Source organism: Neolamprologus brichardi, chromosome 19 (genome assembly GCF_056152115.1).
Source record: "Neolamprologus brichardi isolate AB-2024 chromosome 19, ASM5615211v1, whole genome shotgun sequence".
NCBI classification, from domain to species: Eukaryota; Metazoa; Chordata; class Actinopteri; order Cichliformes; family Cichlidae; genus Neolamprologus; species Neolamprologus brichardi.
The window spans coordinates 7,542,246-7,558,600 of record NC_142122.1 but is presented as its reverse complement, the minus strand read 5'-3'; the positions used below and the strand labels follow the sequence as shown (position 1 = coordinate 7,558,600).

Here is a 16,355-nt window from a genome sequence, read left to right as displayed (position 1 = left end):
TTGTTAGTATAGTGGAAACATCTTCTTCAAGTGTAAATACCTTGACTTTGTCACAGTTGGCCCAATTAGTGTGCCAAACCTGGATCAAATATTGGATAACCCATGTAAGACACCCTCCCACACCCACCCACCCACCCCCCAAAAAACGAATCTTACCACAAAGGAAGCTGGAACTGAGCAGCCTGTTTGAGAAGAAAAAGAAAGGAAATAAATCAATGGAGTAGTCATTACAGTGCTGGTACTGGGCTTTTGAGAAAAGTTTAGTCAGGAAAGCCTATTTGCCACATACGTGGGAATGTGTCTTGGAGGTACTGCTTGCTTGATCTCACGCCCTGTGAAAGGCCCAGTGGCAATGCTGCCAAACTCTGCGCAAGACCATCGTATCTAAAGAAAGAAAAGATTTCATTGTGACTTGTCAGGAGCCTCAGCTTGGCATTGTGCACACCCAAATGTCTAACTGTGGATATCAGAAATATCTTACATAGCCTCGTAGGATTCACAGGTGATGTTACTGGGGATCACCCGCAAGCTGCTAGAAAGGATGCTCGCCATCACAGGAACCAAATAAACCTGGAACCACTGTTGATAGTCTTCTGGCTGAAAGTCTTTAAGCTGAGGAGCAAGGGCTTTCAAGGTCAGGTTCAAAATGGTGTCTCGCACATCTGGATTTTGGATGAGGGTGACATTTCTCTGAAAAGAGAGGGGAATCTTAATAAGGTCAGAGAGGAAGTCCTGAAGTCTTTGTGGAAATGCGGAGGTGAGGGGGAGCTTATCTAAACTAAATCTTTGTACTTCTGTACAGCAGGAATGCCTCAAGGCATGAAGCATATCAGAAATGGATCATTTTGAGTTAAACACTTGAGCAGGTTTATGAAAGAACACTGTTAACATTTGTTGATGTTTGCGCTGAGGTAAGGTTACCAATGAGAATTCACCTGCTTGTTGATGTTTGCAAACGCCTGGAAGAATTGGTCGAGCTGCTCATAATCACTGGTCTCTGTCAAGCTTGTCAACACCTCCCTAACAACATTTGCATTGTTTAAAGCACCACTGTTTGGATCTAGGATTAGATCAGCCTTCTGCGATGGTGAAAGAACGTCCAGAACTGCCAGCTATGGATACAAAAAAGTAGAATTCATGAAATGCATGTCTTTTGTATAATTTCCAGAATTTTGCTTTGCTATTCTCAAGAAAGACAGGAAGAGTAATATGAAGATTACCGTAGATATGTTGAAGTCTTTGAGGTCAGAGTATGATGTATATTGGACGAATGGACCCAGATTTGCTTTAACCCATTGGGCATCACTCTCATTTTGTTGCCTGCAAACTAAGGCATGCAAACAAAAGTTAGGATGTGCTCAATTTAGGAAGGTTTCTGACAGGTAGACATGAAAGAATTTGTGGGCAAGTTTTTTGTCTGAGTGCTTTTTAAGACATTTCACACTGGAAAGCACATAACGCACCCTATGTCTGCCCTACCTGGCTCATTGATGGCATTTTCAGCATTTCTTAGGTAGCCCAGCAGACCATGTGTGATCTCTTGCCGTCTGTACAGTGGCATCTCCTGGATAACTAAAGCCAACCCACTCACACTGCAACAGTTGAAAGAAAACGTTCTCATGCTGTTCTTTGTCACTATTGTCATTTTCTGTTACACCAAAATCTTGATTGCTCCAAGAAAGCTACTCACATGACTTGGTAGTTTGTGCAGCTGATTTTTGTGGTTGTGTTTATGAGCATTTCTGGAGTAAAACTGGCAAGGATATGAATCAGTTTCACATGGAACCAAAGTTTATAGTCGTTTGTCGTGAAAGTGGAGAAATGTGGACTGATGATGATGAAGGTCATATTCATGATCCGATCTCTCACAACAGGCTGGAAATATGGGGTCTGTCATATTAAAGTGGAAAAAGACATAAGCAAAGGTGAGATTGCATGTTGGAAGTACACCCATACAACAAGGTGCAAAGGCTGTAACCATTTGTTTTCTAAGATACAATAGCCAACAATGGATGTAGCGGTTGAGACCGATGTTTTATTCTGTATTTACTTCTGGAATCAAATATCTGCATTGTCGTCCTTCACCCTTTTAGGAGGCTAGCTTACCTGTCCATTGGCTGTCAGCTGTGTCAGGAATTCATCGACATTTTTTAGAGCGTCGCCCTGTTCAAGTTGTTCAAACACAAGATCGATAAAATCTGTGTTATTTGAGGCTCCAGAGCTCAGTAGCAGCTGTGCCACCTCAGAGGGATTGAGCGTTGACAACAATCCAGCCTACAACAGGGAATCAACATAATATCAGACAGCAGTAATGACCAATGCTGTGGGTAAAGGATTACAGTTTGCAACCAAAGAAAGTGTGCTCTATGATTTGCTTGTATTTTTGATATGGCAAAATAAACTCCTGTGTTTGTCTTCTTAAGTCTACAATTTTGTTTTCCTGTTCTTAAGGGAGGACTAGAAGTGCAATGTAGGGCTTACCGTAGAGATGTTGAAGTCTTTGAGGTCAGAGTATGATGTATATTGGACAAATGGACCCAGATTTGCTTTAACCCATTGGGCATCACTCTCATTTTGTTGCCTGCAAGCTAAGGCATGCAAACAAAAGTTAGAATGTGCTCAATTTAGGAAGGTTTCTGACAGGTAGACATGAAAGAATTTGTGGGCAAGTTTTTTGTCTGAGTGCTTTTCAAGACATTTCACACTGGAAAGCACATAACGCACCCTATGTCTGCCCTACCTGGCTCATTGATGGCATTTTCAGCATTTCTTAGATAGCCCAGCAGACCATGTGTGATCTCTTGCCGTCTGTACAGTGGCATCTCCTGGATAACTAAAGCCAACCCCCTCACACTGCAACAGTTGAAAGAAAACGTTCTCATGCTGTTCTTTGTCACTATTGTCATTTTCTGTTACACCAAAATCTTGATTGCTCCAAGAAAGCTACTCACATGACTTGGTAGTTTGTGCAGCTGATTTTTGTGGTTGTGTTTATGAGCATTTCTGGAGTAAAACTGGCAAGGACAGGAATCAGTTTCACATGGAACCAAAGTTCATAGTCGTTTGTCGTGAAAGTGGAGAAATGTGGACTGATGATGATGAAGGTCATATTCATGATCCGATCTCTCACAACAGGCTGGAAATGTGGGGTCTGTCATATTAAAGTGGAAAAAGACATAAGCAAAGGTGAGATTGCATGTTGGAAGTACACCCATACAACAAGGTACAAAGGCTGTAACCATTTGTTTTCTAAGATACAATAGCCAACAATGGATGTAGCGGTTGAGACCGATGTTTTATTCTGTATTTACTTCTGGAATCAAATATCCGCATTGTCGTCCTTCACCCTTTTAGGAGGCTAGCCTACCTGTCCATTGGCTGTCAGCTGTGTCAGGAATTCATCCACATTGTTTAGAGCGTCGCCCTGTTCAAGTTGTTCAAACACAAGATCGATAAAATCTGTGTTATTTGAGGCTCCAGAGCTCAGTAGCAGCTGTGCCACCTCAGAGGGATTGAGCGTTGACAACAATCCAGCCTACAACAGGGAATCAACATAATATCAGACAGCAGTAATGACCAATGCTGTGGGTAAAGGATTACAGTTTGCAACCAAAGAAAGTGTGCTCTATGATTTGCTTGTATTTTTGATATGGCAAAATAAACTCCTGTGTTTGTCTTCTTAAGTCTACAATTTTGTTTTCCTGTTCTTAAGGGAGGACTAGAAGTGCAATGTAGGGCTTACCGTAGAGATGTTGAAGTCTTTGAGGTCAGAGTATGATGTATATTGGACAAATGGACCCAGATTTGCTTTAACCCATTGGGCATCACTCTCATTTTGTTGCCTGCAAGCTAAGGCATGCAAACAAAAGTTAGAATGTGCTCAATTTAGGAAGGTTTCTGACAGGTAGACATGAAAGAATTTGTGGGCACGATTTTTGTCTGAGTGCTTTTCAAGACATTTCACACTGGAAAGCACATAACGCACCCTATGTCTGCCCTACCTGGCTCATTGATGGCATTTCTTAGGTAGCCCAGCAGACCATGTGTGATCTCTTGCTGTCTGTACAGTGGCATCTCCTGGATAACTAAAGCCAAACTACTCACACTGCAACAGTTGAAAGAAAACATTGTTATGCTGTTCTTTCTCACTATTGTCATTTTCATTTGCAACAAAATCTTGATTGCTCCAAGAAAGCTACTCACATGACTTGGTAGTTCATGCAGCTGATTTTTGTGGTTGTGTTTATTAGCATTTCTGGAGTAAAACTGGCAAGGACAGGAATCAGTTTCACATGGAACCAAAGTTCATAGTCGTTTGTCGTGAAAGTGGAGAAATGTGGACTGATGACGATGAAGGTCGTATTCATGATCCGATCTCTCACAACAGGCTGGAAAATTGGCATCTGTGAAATTGAGGTGGAAAAGAAGTTAAGCAATACAGAGACTGCATGTTGCAAATTTACTCATACAACATGGCACAAAGGCTGCAAGCAATTCTTTTCTATGATAGACTCCTTGAAGACTTGTGTAGCGGTTTAGCAAATGTCTTATTCTGTCTTATCGTGCTGGAATAAAACACCAGGATTGTCCTCCTTCACCCTTTTAGAAGCCTAGCATACCTGTCCATTGGCTGTCATTTGTGTGAGGAATCCATCCACATTTTTTAGAGCGTTGCCCTGTTGCAGTCGCTCAAACACACGATCAATCAAATCTGTTTTATTGGAGGCTCCCAAACTCAGTACCAGCTGTGCCACCTGAGAAAGACTTAGGACTGACAACAATTCAGCCTACAAAAGAGAACCAGCATAATATCAGACAGCAGTCATGGAAAGGTTCTGGGTAAAAGAATTTTGTTTACAGGAAGATGTACATCTGCAGTTGGCACTCACAGCGGACAAATTAGGATTGAAGGCTACCAAGTCCTGCACAGTTGCAAAATCAGAGAAGTCGCCAAGGTTTGCCTTTAGCCACGCTTGGCTCCCTGTGATAGATGAGACACAGCCAGGATCTGCAGAAAAAGCAAGAACGTTATTGACAGGGTAATATACCACATGTTGTCATGGAAAAACCAAAGTGAGCTTGAGTTTCTCCTTTTACCTGTTGAGTCATTTCTTGACAAGAACGGTTTGATGAAGTGAGTGAAGACTGCTTGCTGTGTGTCTCTGTCCATGGATGCCTTTTGGCTTCCAAATGCCTGAATGCTACATTTGAGAGAAAGCTTTCAACATCTAAACTTCTAGTCAACTGCAAGTTTGCAGAATAGAGCAATATGTCTCATATTTACTTACACAGTCTGGTATGTCTGGCAGCTGAAGTTTTTGGAGCTAAGGCAAAACAGGAAGTTGAAAGATGGAACGGCCAGAAACGGACGGATCTTTGTCTTGAACCAGCTGGTAATGAACTCCTCACTCTGTAGTTGTGCCTGGCTGAAGTTGTCAATTCTCACTTCTCCAAGAGCCTCGAGCACATTTGACGAGGTCGGGTAGGTGTTGTTGCTGGCCTTGAATTGGCAGAAAAATTGTTGTAGCTGGACCCAAACTTCACGCAGGGAAACGGCAATATTGTGAAAATGTGATTTTGTACTTACCATGTTAGCAAATGTCTCAAGGGCCTGGTCCAGTGCAGCAGAGGCTTTTTGGAAGAAAAGCTTCCAGACTTCTACTGGGTATATGTTTTGGCTTTTCAGTGTGCAGTTCAGCAGTGTGACCAAGTTGCTGGATGTGAGATAGGGAGCCTTGAAAAAGAAAATTGACAAAGAATACAGCCATTTCGTCAGAGCTCATGGAGATTTGTCTCAGGACCATAATGGGGCAAAATCCATGCTCTGTTTTTGGAGGTTAAAAAGGAATCTTACAGAGGAACAGGCATGTTCTGTGATGGTGAAATTGCACAGGGCTGCCGAGGAATTGCCAGCCGACAGGATTTGTTCAAGTTTTGAACTGTGGAAAAAACACAATAAATTGAAATCCAATGTCCCCTTAATTACACTGTGTTAACAAATTTTACCTAGACAGAATCAACATTGAACAAAACGGCATTTCACCCACCCATCAACTCCATCACAAATGAGATTCACTGTGAAAAGAGAATGGTTGTGTGTCAGATAATAGTCCTTCAGAATGCATTTATATCCTTAGAGTTGAAATGTCTACTTTTAGACAGACTTACCATGAACTGGGGTCACCTTGCACTGAAGACAAAGAAAATATAATTGTTAGTATAGTGGAAACATCTTCTTCAAGTGTAAATACCTTGACTTTGTCACAGTTGGCCCAATTAGTGTGCCAAACCTGGATCAAATATTGGATAACCCATGTAAGACACCCTCCCACACCCACCCACCCACCCCCCAAAAAACGAATCTTACCACAAAGGAAGCTGGAACTGAGCAGCCTGTTTGAGAAGAAAAAGAAAGGAAATAAATCAATGGAGTAGTCATTACAGTGCTGGTACTGGGCTTTTGAGAAAAGTTTAGTCAGGAAAGCCTATTTGCCACATACGTGGGAATGTGTCTTGGAGGTACTGCTTGCTTGATCTCACGCCCTGTGAAAGGCCCAGTGGCAATGCTGCCAAACTCTGCGCAAGACCATCGTATCTAAAGAAAGAAAAGATTTCATTGTGACTTGTCAGGAGCCTCAGCTTGGCATTGTGCACACCCAAATGTCTAACTGTGGATATCAGAAATATCTTACATAGCCTCGTAGGATTCACAGGTGATGTTACTGGGGATCACCCGCAAGCTGCTAGAAAGGATGCTCGCCATCACAGGAACCAAATAAACCTGGAACCACTGTTGATAGTCTTCTGGCTGAAAGTCTTTAAGCTGAGGAGCAAGGGCTTTCAAGGTCAGGTTCAAAATGGTGTCTCGCACATCTGGATTTTGGATGAGGGTGACATTTCTCTGAAAAGAGAGGGGAATCTTAATAAGGTCAGAGAGGAAGTCCTGAAGTCTTTGTGGAAATGCGGAGGTGAGGGGGAGCTTATCTAAACTAAATCTTTGTACTTCTGTACAGCAGGGATGCCTCAAGGCATGAAGCATATCAGAAATGGATCATTTTGAGTTAAACACTTGAGCAGGTTTATGAAAGAACACTGTTAACATTTGTTGATGTTTGCGCTGAGGTAAGGTTACCAATGAGAATTCACCTGCTTGTTGATGTTTGCAAACGCCTGGAAGAATTGGTCGAGCTGCTCATAATCACTGGTCTCTGTCAAGCTTGTCAACACCTCCCTAACAACATTTGCATTGTTTAAAGCACCACTGTTTGGATCTAGGATTAGATCAGCCTTCTGCGATGGTGAAAGAACGTCCAGAACTGCCAGCTATGGATACAAAAAAGTAGAATTCATGAAATGCATGTCTTTTGTATAATTTCCAGAATTTTGCTTTGCTATTCTCAAGAAAGACAGGAAGAGTAATATGAAGATTACCGTAGATATGTTGAAGTCTTTGAGGTCAGAGTATGATGTATATTGGACGAATGGACCCAGATTTGCTTTAACCCATTGGGCATCACTCTCATTTTGTTGCCTGCAAACTAAGGCATGCAAACAAAAGTTAGGATGTGCTCAATTTAGGAAGGTTTCTGACAGGTAGACATGAAAGAATTTGTGGGCAAGTTTTTTGTCTGAGTGCTTTTTAAGACATTTCACACTGGAAAGCACATAACGCACCCTATGTCTGCCCTACCTGGCTCATTGATGGCATTTTCAGCATTTCTTAGGTAGCCCAGCAGACCATGTGTGATCTCTTGCCGTCTGTACAGTGGCATCTCCTGGATAACTAAAGCCAACCCACTCACACTGCAACAGTTGAAAGAAAACGTTCTCATGCTGTTCTTTGTCACTATTGTCATTTTCTGTTACACCAAAATCTTGATTGCTCCAAGAAAGCTACTCACATGACTTGGTAGTTTGTGCAGCTGATTTTTGTGGTTGTGTTTATGAGCATTTCTGGAGTAAAACTGGCAAGGATATGAATCAGTTTCACATGGAACCAAAGTTTATAGTCGTTTGTCGTGAAAGTGGAGAAATGTGGACTGATGATGATGAAGGTCATATTCATGATCCGATCTCTCACAACAGGCTGGAAATATGGGGTCTGTCATATTAAAGTGGAAAAAGACATAAGCAAAGGTGAGATTGCATGTTGGAAGTACACCCATACAACAAGGTGCAAAGGCTGTAACCATTTGTTTTCTAAGATACAATAGCCAACAATGGATGTAGCGGTTGAGACCGATGTTTTATTCTGTATTTACTTCTGGAATCAAATATCTGCATTGTCGTCCTTCACCCTTTTAGGAGGCTAGCTTACCTGTCCATTGGCTGTCAGCTGTGTCAGGAATTCATCGACATTTTTTAGAGCGTCGCCCTGTTCAAGTTGTTCAAACACAAGATCGATAAAATCTGTGTTATTTGAGGCTCCAGAGCTCAGTAGCAGCTGTGCCACCTCAGAGGGATTGAGCGTTGACAACAATCCAGCCTACAACAGGGAATCAACATAATATCAGACAGCAGTAATGACCAATGCTGTGGGTAAAGGATTACAGTTTGCAACCAAAGAAAGTGTGCTCTATGATTTGCTTGTATTTTTGATATGGCAAAATAAACTCCTGTGTTTGTCTTCTTAAGTCTACAATTTTGTTTTCCTGTTCTTAAGGGAGGACTAGAAGTGCAATGTAGGGCTTACCGTAGAGATGTTGAAGTCTTTGAGGTCAGAGTATGATGTATATTGGACAAATGGACCCAGATTTGCTTTAACCCATTGGGCATCACTCTCATTTTGTTGCCTGCAAGCTAAGGCATGCAAACAAAAGTTAGAATGTGCTCAATTTAGGAAGGTTTCTGACAGGTAGACATGAAAGAATTTGTGGGCAAGATTTTTGTCTGAGTGCTTTTCAAGACATTTCACACTGGAAAGCACATAACGCACCCTATGTCTGCCCTACCTGGCTCATTGATGGCATTTTCAGCATTTCTTAGATAGCCCAGCAGACCATGTGTGATCTCTTGCCGTCTGTACAGTGGCATCTCCTGGATAACTAAAGCCAACCCCCTCACACTGCAACAGTTGAAAGAAAACGTTCTCATGCTGTTCTTTGTCACTATTGTCATTTTCTGTTACACCAAAATCTTGATTGCTCCAAGAAAGCTACTCACATGACTTGGTAGTTTGTGCAGCTGATTTTTGTGGTTGTGTTTATGAGCATTTCTGGAGTAAAACTGGCAAGGACAGGAATCAGTTTCACATGGAACCAAAGTTCATAGTCGTTTGTCGTGAAAGTGGAGAAATGTGGACTGATGATGATGAAGGTCATATTCATGATCCGATCTCTCACAACAGGCTGGAAATGTGGGGTCTGTCATATTAAAGTGGAAAAAGACATAAGCAAAGGTGAGATTGCATGTTGGAAGTACACCCATACAACAAGGTACAAAGGCTGTAACCATTTGTTTTCTAAGATACAATAGCCAACAATGGATGTAGCGGTTGAGACCGATGTTTTATTCTGTATTTACTTCTGGAATCAAATATCCGCATTGTCGTCCTTCACCCTTTTAGGAGGCTAGCCTACCTGTCCATTGGCTGTCAGCTGTGTCAGGAATTCATCCACATTGTTTAGAGCGTCGCCCTGTTCAAGTTGTTCAAACACAAGATCGATAAAATCTGTGTTATTTGAGGCTCCAGAGCTCAGTAGCAGCTGTGCCACCTCAGAGGGATTGAGCGTTGACAACAATCCAGCCTACAACAGGGAATCAACATAATATCAGACAGCAGTAATGACCAATGCTGTGGGTAAAGGATTACAGTTTGCAACCAAAGAAAGTGTGCTCTATGATTTGCTTGTATTTTTGATATGGCAAAATAAACTCCTGTGTTTGTCTTCTTAAGTCTACAATTTTGTTTTCCTGTTCTTAAGGGAGGACTAGAAGTGCAATGTAGGGCTTACCGTAGAGATGTTGAAGTCTTTGAGGTCAGAGTATGATGTATATTGGACAAATGGACCCAGATTTGCTTTAACCCATTGGGCATCACTCTCATTTTGTTGCCTGCAAGCTAAGGCATGCAAACAAAAGTTAGAATGTGCTCAATTTAGGAAGGTTTCTGACAGGTAGACATGAAAGAATTTGTGGGCACGATTTTTGTCTGAGTGCTTTTCAAGACATTTCACACTGGAAAGCACATAACGCACCCTATGTCTGCCCTACCTGGCTCATTGATGGCATTTCTTAGGTAGCCCAGCAGACCATGTGTGATCTCTTGCTGTCTGTACAGTGGCATCTCCTGGATAACTAAAGCCAAACTACTCACACTGCAACAGTTGAAAGAAAACATTGTTATGCTGTTCTTTCTCACTATTGTCATTTTCATTTGCAACAAAATCTTGATTGCTCCAAGAAAGCTACTCACATGACTTGGTAGTTCATGCAGCTGATTTTTGTGGTTGTGTTTATTAGCATTTCTGGAGTAAAACTGGCAAGGACAGGAATCAGTTTCACATGGAACCAAAGTTCATAGTCGTTTGTCGTGAAAGTGGAGAAATGTGGACTGATGACGATGAAGGTCGTATTCATGATCCGATCTCTCACAACAGGCTGGAAAATTGGCATCTGTGAAATTGAGGTGGAAAAGAAGTTAAGCAATACAGAGACTGCATGTTGCAAATTTACTCATACAACATGGCACAAAGGCTGCAAGCAATTCTTTTCTATGATAGACTCCTTGAAGACTTGTGTAGCGGTTTAGCAAATGTCTTATTCTGTCTTATCGTGCTGGAATAAAACACCAGGATTGTCCTCCTTCACCCTTTTAGAAGCCTAGCATACCTGTCCATTGGCTGTCAGTTGTGTGAGGAATCCATCCACATTTTTTAGAGCGTTGCCCTGTTGCAGTCGCTCAAACACACGATCAATCAAATCTGTTTTATTGGAGGCTCCCAAACTCAGTACCAGCTGTGCCACCTGAGAAAGACTTAGGACTGACAACAATTCAGCCTACAAAAGAGAACCAGCATAATATCAGACAGCAGTCATGGAAAGGTTCTGGGTAAAAGAATTTTGTTTACAGGAAGATGTACATCTGCAGTTGGCACTCACAGCGGACAAATTAGGATTGAAGGCTACCAAGTCCTGCACAGTTGCAAAATCAGAGAAGTCGCCAAGGTTTGCCTTTAGCCACGCTTGGCTCCCTGTGATAGATGAGACACAGCCAGGATCTGCAGAAAAAGCAAGAACGTTATTGACAGGGTAATATACCACATGTTGTCATGGAAAAACCAAAGTGAGCTTGAGTTTCTCCTTTTACCTGTTGAGTCATTTCTTGACAAGAACGGTTTGATGAAGTGAGTGAAGACTGCTTGCTGTGTGTCTCTGTCCATGGATGCCTTTTGGCTTCCAAATGCCTGAATGCTACATTTGAGAGAAAGCTTTCAACATCTAAACTTCTAGTCAACTGCAAGTTTGCAGAATAGAGCAATATGTCTCATATTTACTTACACAGTCTGGTATGTCTGGCAGCTGAAGTTTTTGGAGCTAAGGCAAAACAGGAAGTTGAAAGATGGAACGGCCAGAAACGGACGGATCTTTGTCTTGAACCAGCTGGTAATGAACTCCTCACTCTGTAGTTGTGCCTGGCTGAAGTTGTCAATTCTCACTTCTCCAAGAGCCTCGAGCACATTTGACGAGGTCGGGTAGGTGTTGTTGCTGGCCTTGAATTGGCAGAAAAATTGTTGTAGCTGGACCCAAACTTCACGCAGGGAAACGGCAATATTGTGAAAATGTGATTTTGTACTTACCATGTTAGCAAATGTCTCAAGGGCCTGGTCCAGTGCAGCAGAGGCTTTTTGGAAGAAAAGCTTCCAGACTTCTACTGGGTATATGTTTTGGCTTTTCAGTGTGCAGTTCAGCAGTGTGACCAAGTTGCTGGATGTGAGATAGGGAGCCTTGAAAAAGAAAATTGACAAAGAATACAGCCATTTCGTCAGAGCTCATGGAGATTTGTCTCAGGACCATAATGGGGCAAAATCCATGCTCTGTTTTTGGAGGTTAAAAAGGAATCTTACAGAGGAACAGGCATGTTCTGTGATGGTGAAATTGCACAGGGCTGCCGAGGAATTGCCAGCCGACAGGATTTGTTCAAGTTTTGAACTGTGGAAAAAACACAATAAATTGAAATCCAATGTCCCCTTAATTACACTGTGTTAACAAATTTTACCTAGACAGAATCAACATTGAACAAAACGGCATTTCACCCACCCATCAACTCCATCACAAATGAGATTCACTGTGAAAAGAGAATGGTTGTGTGTCAGATAATAGTCCTTCAGAATGCATTTATATCCTTAGAGTTGAAATGTCTACTTTTAGACAGACTTACCATGAACTGGGGTCACCTTGCACTGAAGACAAAGAAAATATAATTGTTAGTATAGTGGAAACATCTTCTTCAAGTGTAAATACCTTGACTTTGTCACAGTTGGCCCAATTAGTGTGCCAAACCTGGATCAAATATTGGATAACCCATGTAAGACACCCTCCCACACCCACCCACCCACCCCCCAAAAAACGAATCTTACCACAAAGGAAGCTGGAACTGAGCAGCCTGTTTGAGAAGAAAAAGAAAGGAAATAAATCAATGGAGTAGTCATTACAGTGCTGGTACTGGGCTTTTGAGAAAAGTTTAGTCAGGAAAGCCTATTTGCCACATACGTGGGAATGTGTCTTGGAGGTACTGCTTGCTTGATCTCACGCCCTGTGAAAGGCCCAGTGGCAATGCTGCCAAACTCTGCGCAAGACCATCGTATCTAAAGAAAGAAAAGATTTCATTGTGACTTGTCAGGAGCCTCAGCTTGGCATTGTGCACACCCAAATGTCTAACTGTGGATATCAGAAATATCTTACATAGCCTCGTAGGATTCACAGGTGATGTTACTGGGGATCACCCGCAAGCTGCTAGAAAGGATGCTCGCCATCACAGGAACCAAATAAACCTGGAACCACTGTTGATAGTCTTCTGGCTGAAAGTCTTTAAGCTGAGGAGCAAGGGCTTTCAAGGTCAGGTTCAAAATGGTGTCTCGCACATCTGGATTTTGGATGAGGGTGACATTTCTCTGAAAAGAGAGGGGAATCTTAATAAGGTCAGAGAGGAAGTCCTGAAGTCTTTGTGGAAATGCGGAGGTGAGGGGGAGCTTATCTAAACTAAATCTTTGTACTTCTGTACAGCAGGGATGCCTCAAGGCATGAAGCATATCAGAAATGGATCATTTTGAGTTAAACACTTGAGCAGGTTTATGAAAGAACACTGTTAACATTTGTTGATGTTTGCGCTGAGGTAAGGTTACCAATGAGAATTCACCTGCTTGTTGATGTTTGCAAACGCCTGGAAGAATTGGTCGAGCTGCTCATAATCACTGGTCTCTGTCAAGCTTGTCAACACCTCCCTAACAACATTTGCATTGTTTAAAGCACCACTGTTTGGATCTAGGATTAGATCAGCCTTCTGCGATGGTGAAAGAACGTCCAGAACTGCCAGCTATGGATACAAAAAAGTAGAATTCATGAAATGCATGTCTTTTGTATAATTTCCAGAATTTTGCTTTGCTATTCTCAAGAAAGACAGGAAGAGTAATATGAAGATTACCGTAGATATGTTGAAGTCTTTGAGGTCAGAGTATGATGTATATTGGACGAATGGACCCAGATTTGCTTTAACCCATTGGGCATCACTCTCATTTTGTTGCCTGCAAACTAAGGCATGCAAACAAAAGTTAGGATGTGCTCAATTTAGGAAGGTTTCTGACAGGTAGACATGAAAGAATTTGTGGGCAAGTCTTTTGTCTGAGTGCTTTTTAAGACATTTCACACTGGAAAGCACATAACGCACCCTATGTCTGCCCTACCTGGCTCATTGATGGCATTTTCAGCATTTCTTAGGTAGCCCAGCAGACCATGTGTGATCTCTTGCCGTCTGTACAGTGGCATCTCCTGGATAACTAAAGCCAACCCACTCACACTGCAACAGTTGAAAGAAAACGTTCTCATGCTGTTCTTTGTCACTATTGTCATTTTCTGTTACACCAAAATCTTGATTGCTCCAAGAAAGCTACTCACATGACTTGGTAGTTTGTGCAGCTGATTTTTGTGGTTGTGTTTATGAGCATTTCTGGAGTAAAACTGGCAAGGATATGAATCAGTTTCACATGGAACCAAAGTTTATAGTCGTTTGTCGTGAAAGTGGAGAAATGTGGACTGATGATGATGAAGGTCATATTCATGATCCGATCTCTCACAACAGGCTGGAAATATGGGGTCTGTCATATTAAAGTGGAAAAAGACATAAGCAAAGGTGAGATTGCATGTTGGAAGTACACCCATACAACAAGGTGCAAAGGCTGTAACCATTTGTTTTCTAAGATACAATAGCCAACAATGGATGTAGCGGTTGAGACCGATGTTTTATTCTGTATTTACTTCTGGAATCAAATATCTGCATTGTCGTCCTTCACCCTTTTAGGAGGCTAGCCTACCTGTCCATTGGCTGTCAGCTGTGTCAGGAATTCATCCACATTTTTTAGAGCGTCGCCCTGTTCAAGTTGTTCAAACACAAGATCGATAAAATCTGTGTTATTTGAGGCTCCAGAGCTCAGTAGCAGCTGTGCCACCTCAGAGGGATTGAGCGTTGACAACAATCCAGCCTACAACAGGGAATCAACATAATATCAGACAGCAGTAATGACCAATGCTGTGGGTAAAGGATTACAGTTTGCAACCAAAGAAAGTGTGCTCTATGATTTGCTTGTATTTTTGATATGGCAAAATAAACTCCTGTGTTTGTCTTCTTAAGTCTACAATTTTGTTTTCCTGTTCTTAAGGGAGGACTAGAAGTGCAATGTAGGGCTTACCGTAGAGATGTTGAAGTCTTTGAGGTCAGAGTATGATGTATATTGGACAAATGGACCCAGATTTGCTTTAACCCATTGGGCATCACTCTCATTTTGTTGCCTGCAAGCTAAGGCATGCAAACAAAAGTTAGAATGTGCTCAATTTAGGAAGGTTTCTGACAGGTAGACATGAAAGAATTTGTGGGCAAGATTTTTGTCTGAGTGCTTTTCAAGACATTTCACACTGGAAAGCACATAACGCACCCTATGTCTGCCCTACCTGGCTCATTGATGGCATTTTCAGCATTTCTTAGGTAGCCCAGCAGACCATGTGTGATCTCTTGCCGTCTGTACAGTGGCATCTCCTGGATAACTAAAGCCAACCCACTCACACTGCAACAGTTGAAAGAAAACGTTCTCATGTTGTTCTTTGTCACTATTGTCATTTTCATTTGCAACAAAATCTTGATTGCTCCAAGAAAGCTACTCACATGACTTGGTAGTTCATGCAGCTGATTTTTGTGGTTGTGTTTATGAGCATTTCTGGAGTAAAACTGGCAAGGACAGGAATCAGTTTCACATGGAACCAAAGTTCATAGTCGTTTGTTGTGAAAGTGGAGAAATTTGGACTGATGATGATGAAGGTCATATTCATGATCCGATCTCTCACAACAGGCTGGAAAATTGGCATCTGTGAAATTGAGGTGGAAAAGAAGTTAAGCAATACAGAGACTGCATGTTGCAAATTTACTCATACATTATGGCACAAAGGCTGCAAGCAATTCTTTTCTATGATAGACTCCTTGAAGACTTGTGTAGCGGTTTAGCAAATGTCTTATTCTGTCTTATCGTGCTGGAATAAAACACCAGGATTGTCCTCCTTCACCCTTTTAGAAGCCTAGCATACCTGTCCATTGGCTGTCAGTTGTGTGAGGAATCCATCCACATTTTTTAGAGCGTTGCCCTGTTGCAGTCGCTCAAACACACGATCAATCAAATCTGTTTTATTGGAGGCTCCCAAACTCAGTACCAGCTGTGCCACCTGAGAAAGACTTAGGACTGACAACAATTCAGCCTACAAAAGAGAACCAGCATAATATCAGACAGCAGTCATGGAAAGGTTCTGGGTAAAAGAATTTTGTTTACAGGAAGATGTACATCTGCAGTTGGCACTCACAGCGGACAAATTAGGATTGAAGGCTACCAAGTCCTGCACAGTTGCAAAATCAGAGAAGTTGCCAAGGTTTGCCTTTAGCCACGCTTGGCTCTCCGTGATAGATGAGACACAGCCAGGATCTGCAGAAAAAGCAAGAAAGTTATTGACAGGGTAATATACCACATGTTGTCATGGAAAAACCAAAGTGAGCTTGAGTTTCTCCTTTTACCTGTTGAGTCATTTCTTGACAAGAACGGTTTGATGAAGTGAGTGAAGACTGCTTGCTGTGTGTCTCTGTCCATGGATGCCTTTTGGCT

At 42.0% G+C, this 16,355-nt stretch overlaps 1 protein-coding gene across 1 annotated transcript in view; it reads right to left on the bottom strand.

Moving 5' to 3' along the window:
* The window catches only part of LOC148097172 (uncharacterized), a 27,384-nt gene extending 11,029 nt beyond the window's left edge, over nt 1-16,355 (bottom strand). Inside the window, exons 1-44 of the mRNA XM_087832902.1 lie at nt 16,268-16,355; nt 16,060-16,178; nt 14,529-14,696; nt 14,113-14,312; nt 13,902-14,014; nt 13,643-13,749; nt 13,358-13,534; nt 12,904-13,112; nt 12,712-12,806; nt 12,579-12,604; nt 12,380-12,401; nt 12,259-12,286; nt 12,066-12,150; nt 11,799-11,945; nt 11,500-11,711; nt 11,309-11,412; nt 11,101-11,219; nt 8,318-8,485; nt 7,902-8,101; nt 7,691-7,803; nt 7,432-7,538; nt 7,147-7,323; nt 6,693-6,901; nt 6,501-6,595; nt 6,368-6,393; nt 6,169-6,190; nt 6,048-6,075; nt 5,855-5,939; nt 5,588-5,734; nt 5,289-5,500; nt 5,098-5,201; nt 4,890-5,008; nt 4,620-4,787; nt 4,204-4,403; nt 4,002-4,105; nt 3,743-3,849; nt 2,107-2,274; nt 1,691-1,890; nt 1,480-1,592; nt 1,221-1,327; nt 936-1,112; nt 482-690; nt 290-384; nt 157-182 (exon numbers count right to left, since the gene is read on the bottom strand). Coding sequence (XP_087689028.1) covers nt 157-182; nt 290-384; nt 482-690; nt 936-1,112; nt 1,221-1,327; nt 1,480-1,592; nt 1,691-1,890; nt 2,107-2,274; nt 3,743-3,849; nt 4,002-4,105; nt 4,204-4,403; nt 4,620-4,787; nt 4,890-5,008; nt 5,098-5,201; nt 5,289-5,500; nt 5,588-5,734; nt 5,855-5,939; nt 6,048-6,075; nt 6,169-6,190; nt 6,368-6,393; nt 6,501-6,595; nt 6,693-6,901; nt 7,147-7,323; nt 7,432-7,538; nt 7,691-7,803; nt 7,902-8,101; nt 8,318-8,485; nt 11,101-11,219; nt 11,309-11,412; nt 11,500-11,711; nt 11,799-11,945; nt 12,066-12,150; nt 12,259-12,286; nt 12,380-12,401; nt 12,579-12,604; nt 12,712-12,806; nt 12,904-13,112; nt 13,358-13,534; nt 13,643-13,749; nt 13,902-14,014; nt 14,113-14,312; nt 14,529-14,696; nt 16,060-16,178; nt 16,268-16,340 — 5,490 coding nt within the window. The 5' untranslated portion in view covers nt 16,341-16,355. The remainder of the gene's footprint in view (nt 1-156; nt 183-289; nt 385-481; nt 691-935; nt 1,113-1,220; nt 1,328-1,479; nt 1,593-1,690; nt 1,891-2,106; nt 2,275-3,742; nt 3,850-4,001; nt 4,106-4,203; nt 4,404-4,619; nt 4,788-4,889; nt 5,009-5,097; nt 5,202-5,288; nt 5,501-5,587; nt 5,735-5,854; nt 5,940-6,047; nt 6,076-6,168; nt 6,191-6,367; nt 6,394-6,500; nt 6,596-6,692; nt 6,902-7,146; nt 7,324-7,431; nt 7,539-7,690; nt 7,804-7,901; nt 8,102-8,317; nt 8,486-11,100; nt 11,220-11,308; nt 11,413-11,499; nt 11,712-11,798; nt 11,946-12,065; nt 12,151-12,258; nt 12,287-12,379; nt 12,402-12,578; nt 12,605-12,711; nt 12,807-12,903; nt 13,113-13,357; nt 13,535-13,642; nt 13,750-13,901; nt 14,015-14,112; nt 14,313-14,528; nt 14,697-16,059; nt 16,179-16,267) is intronic.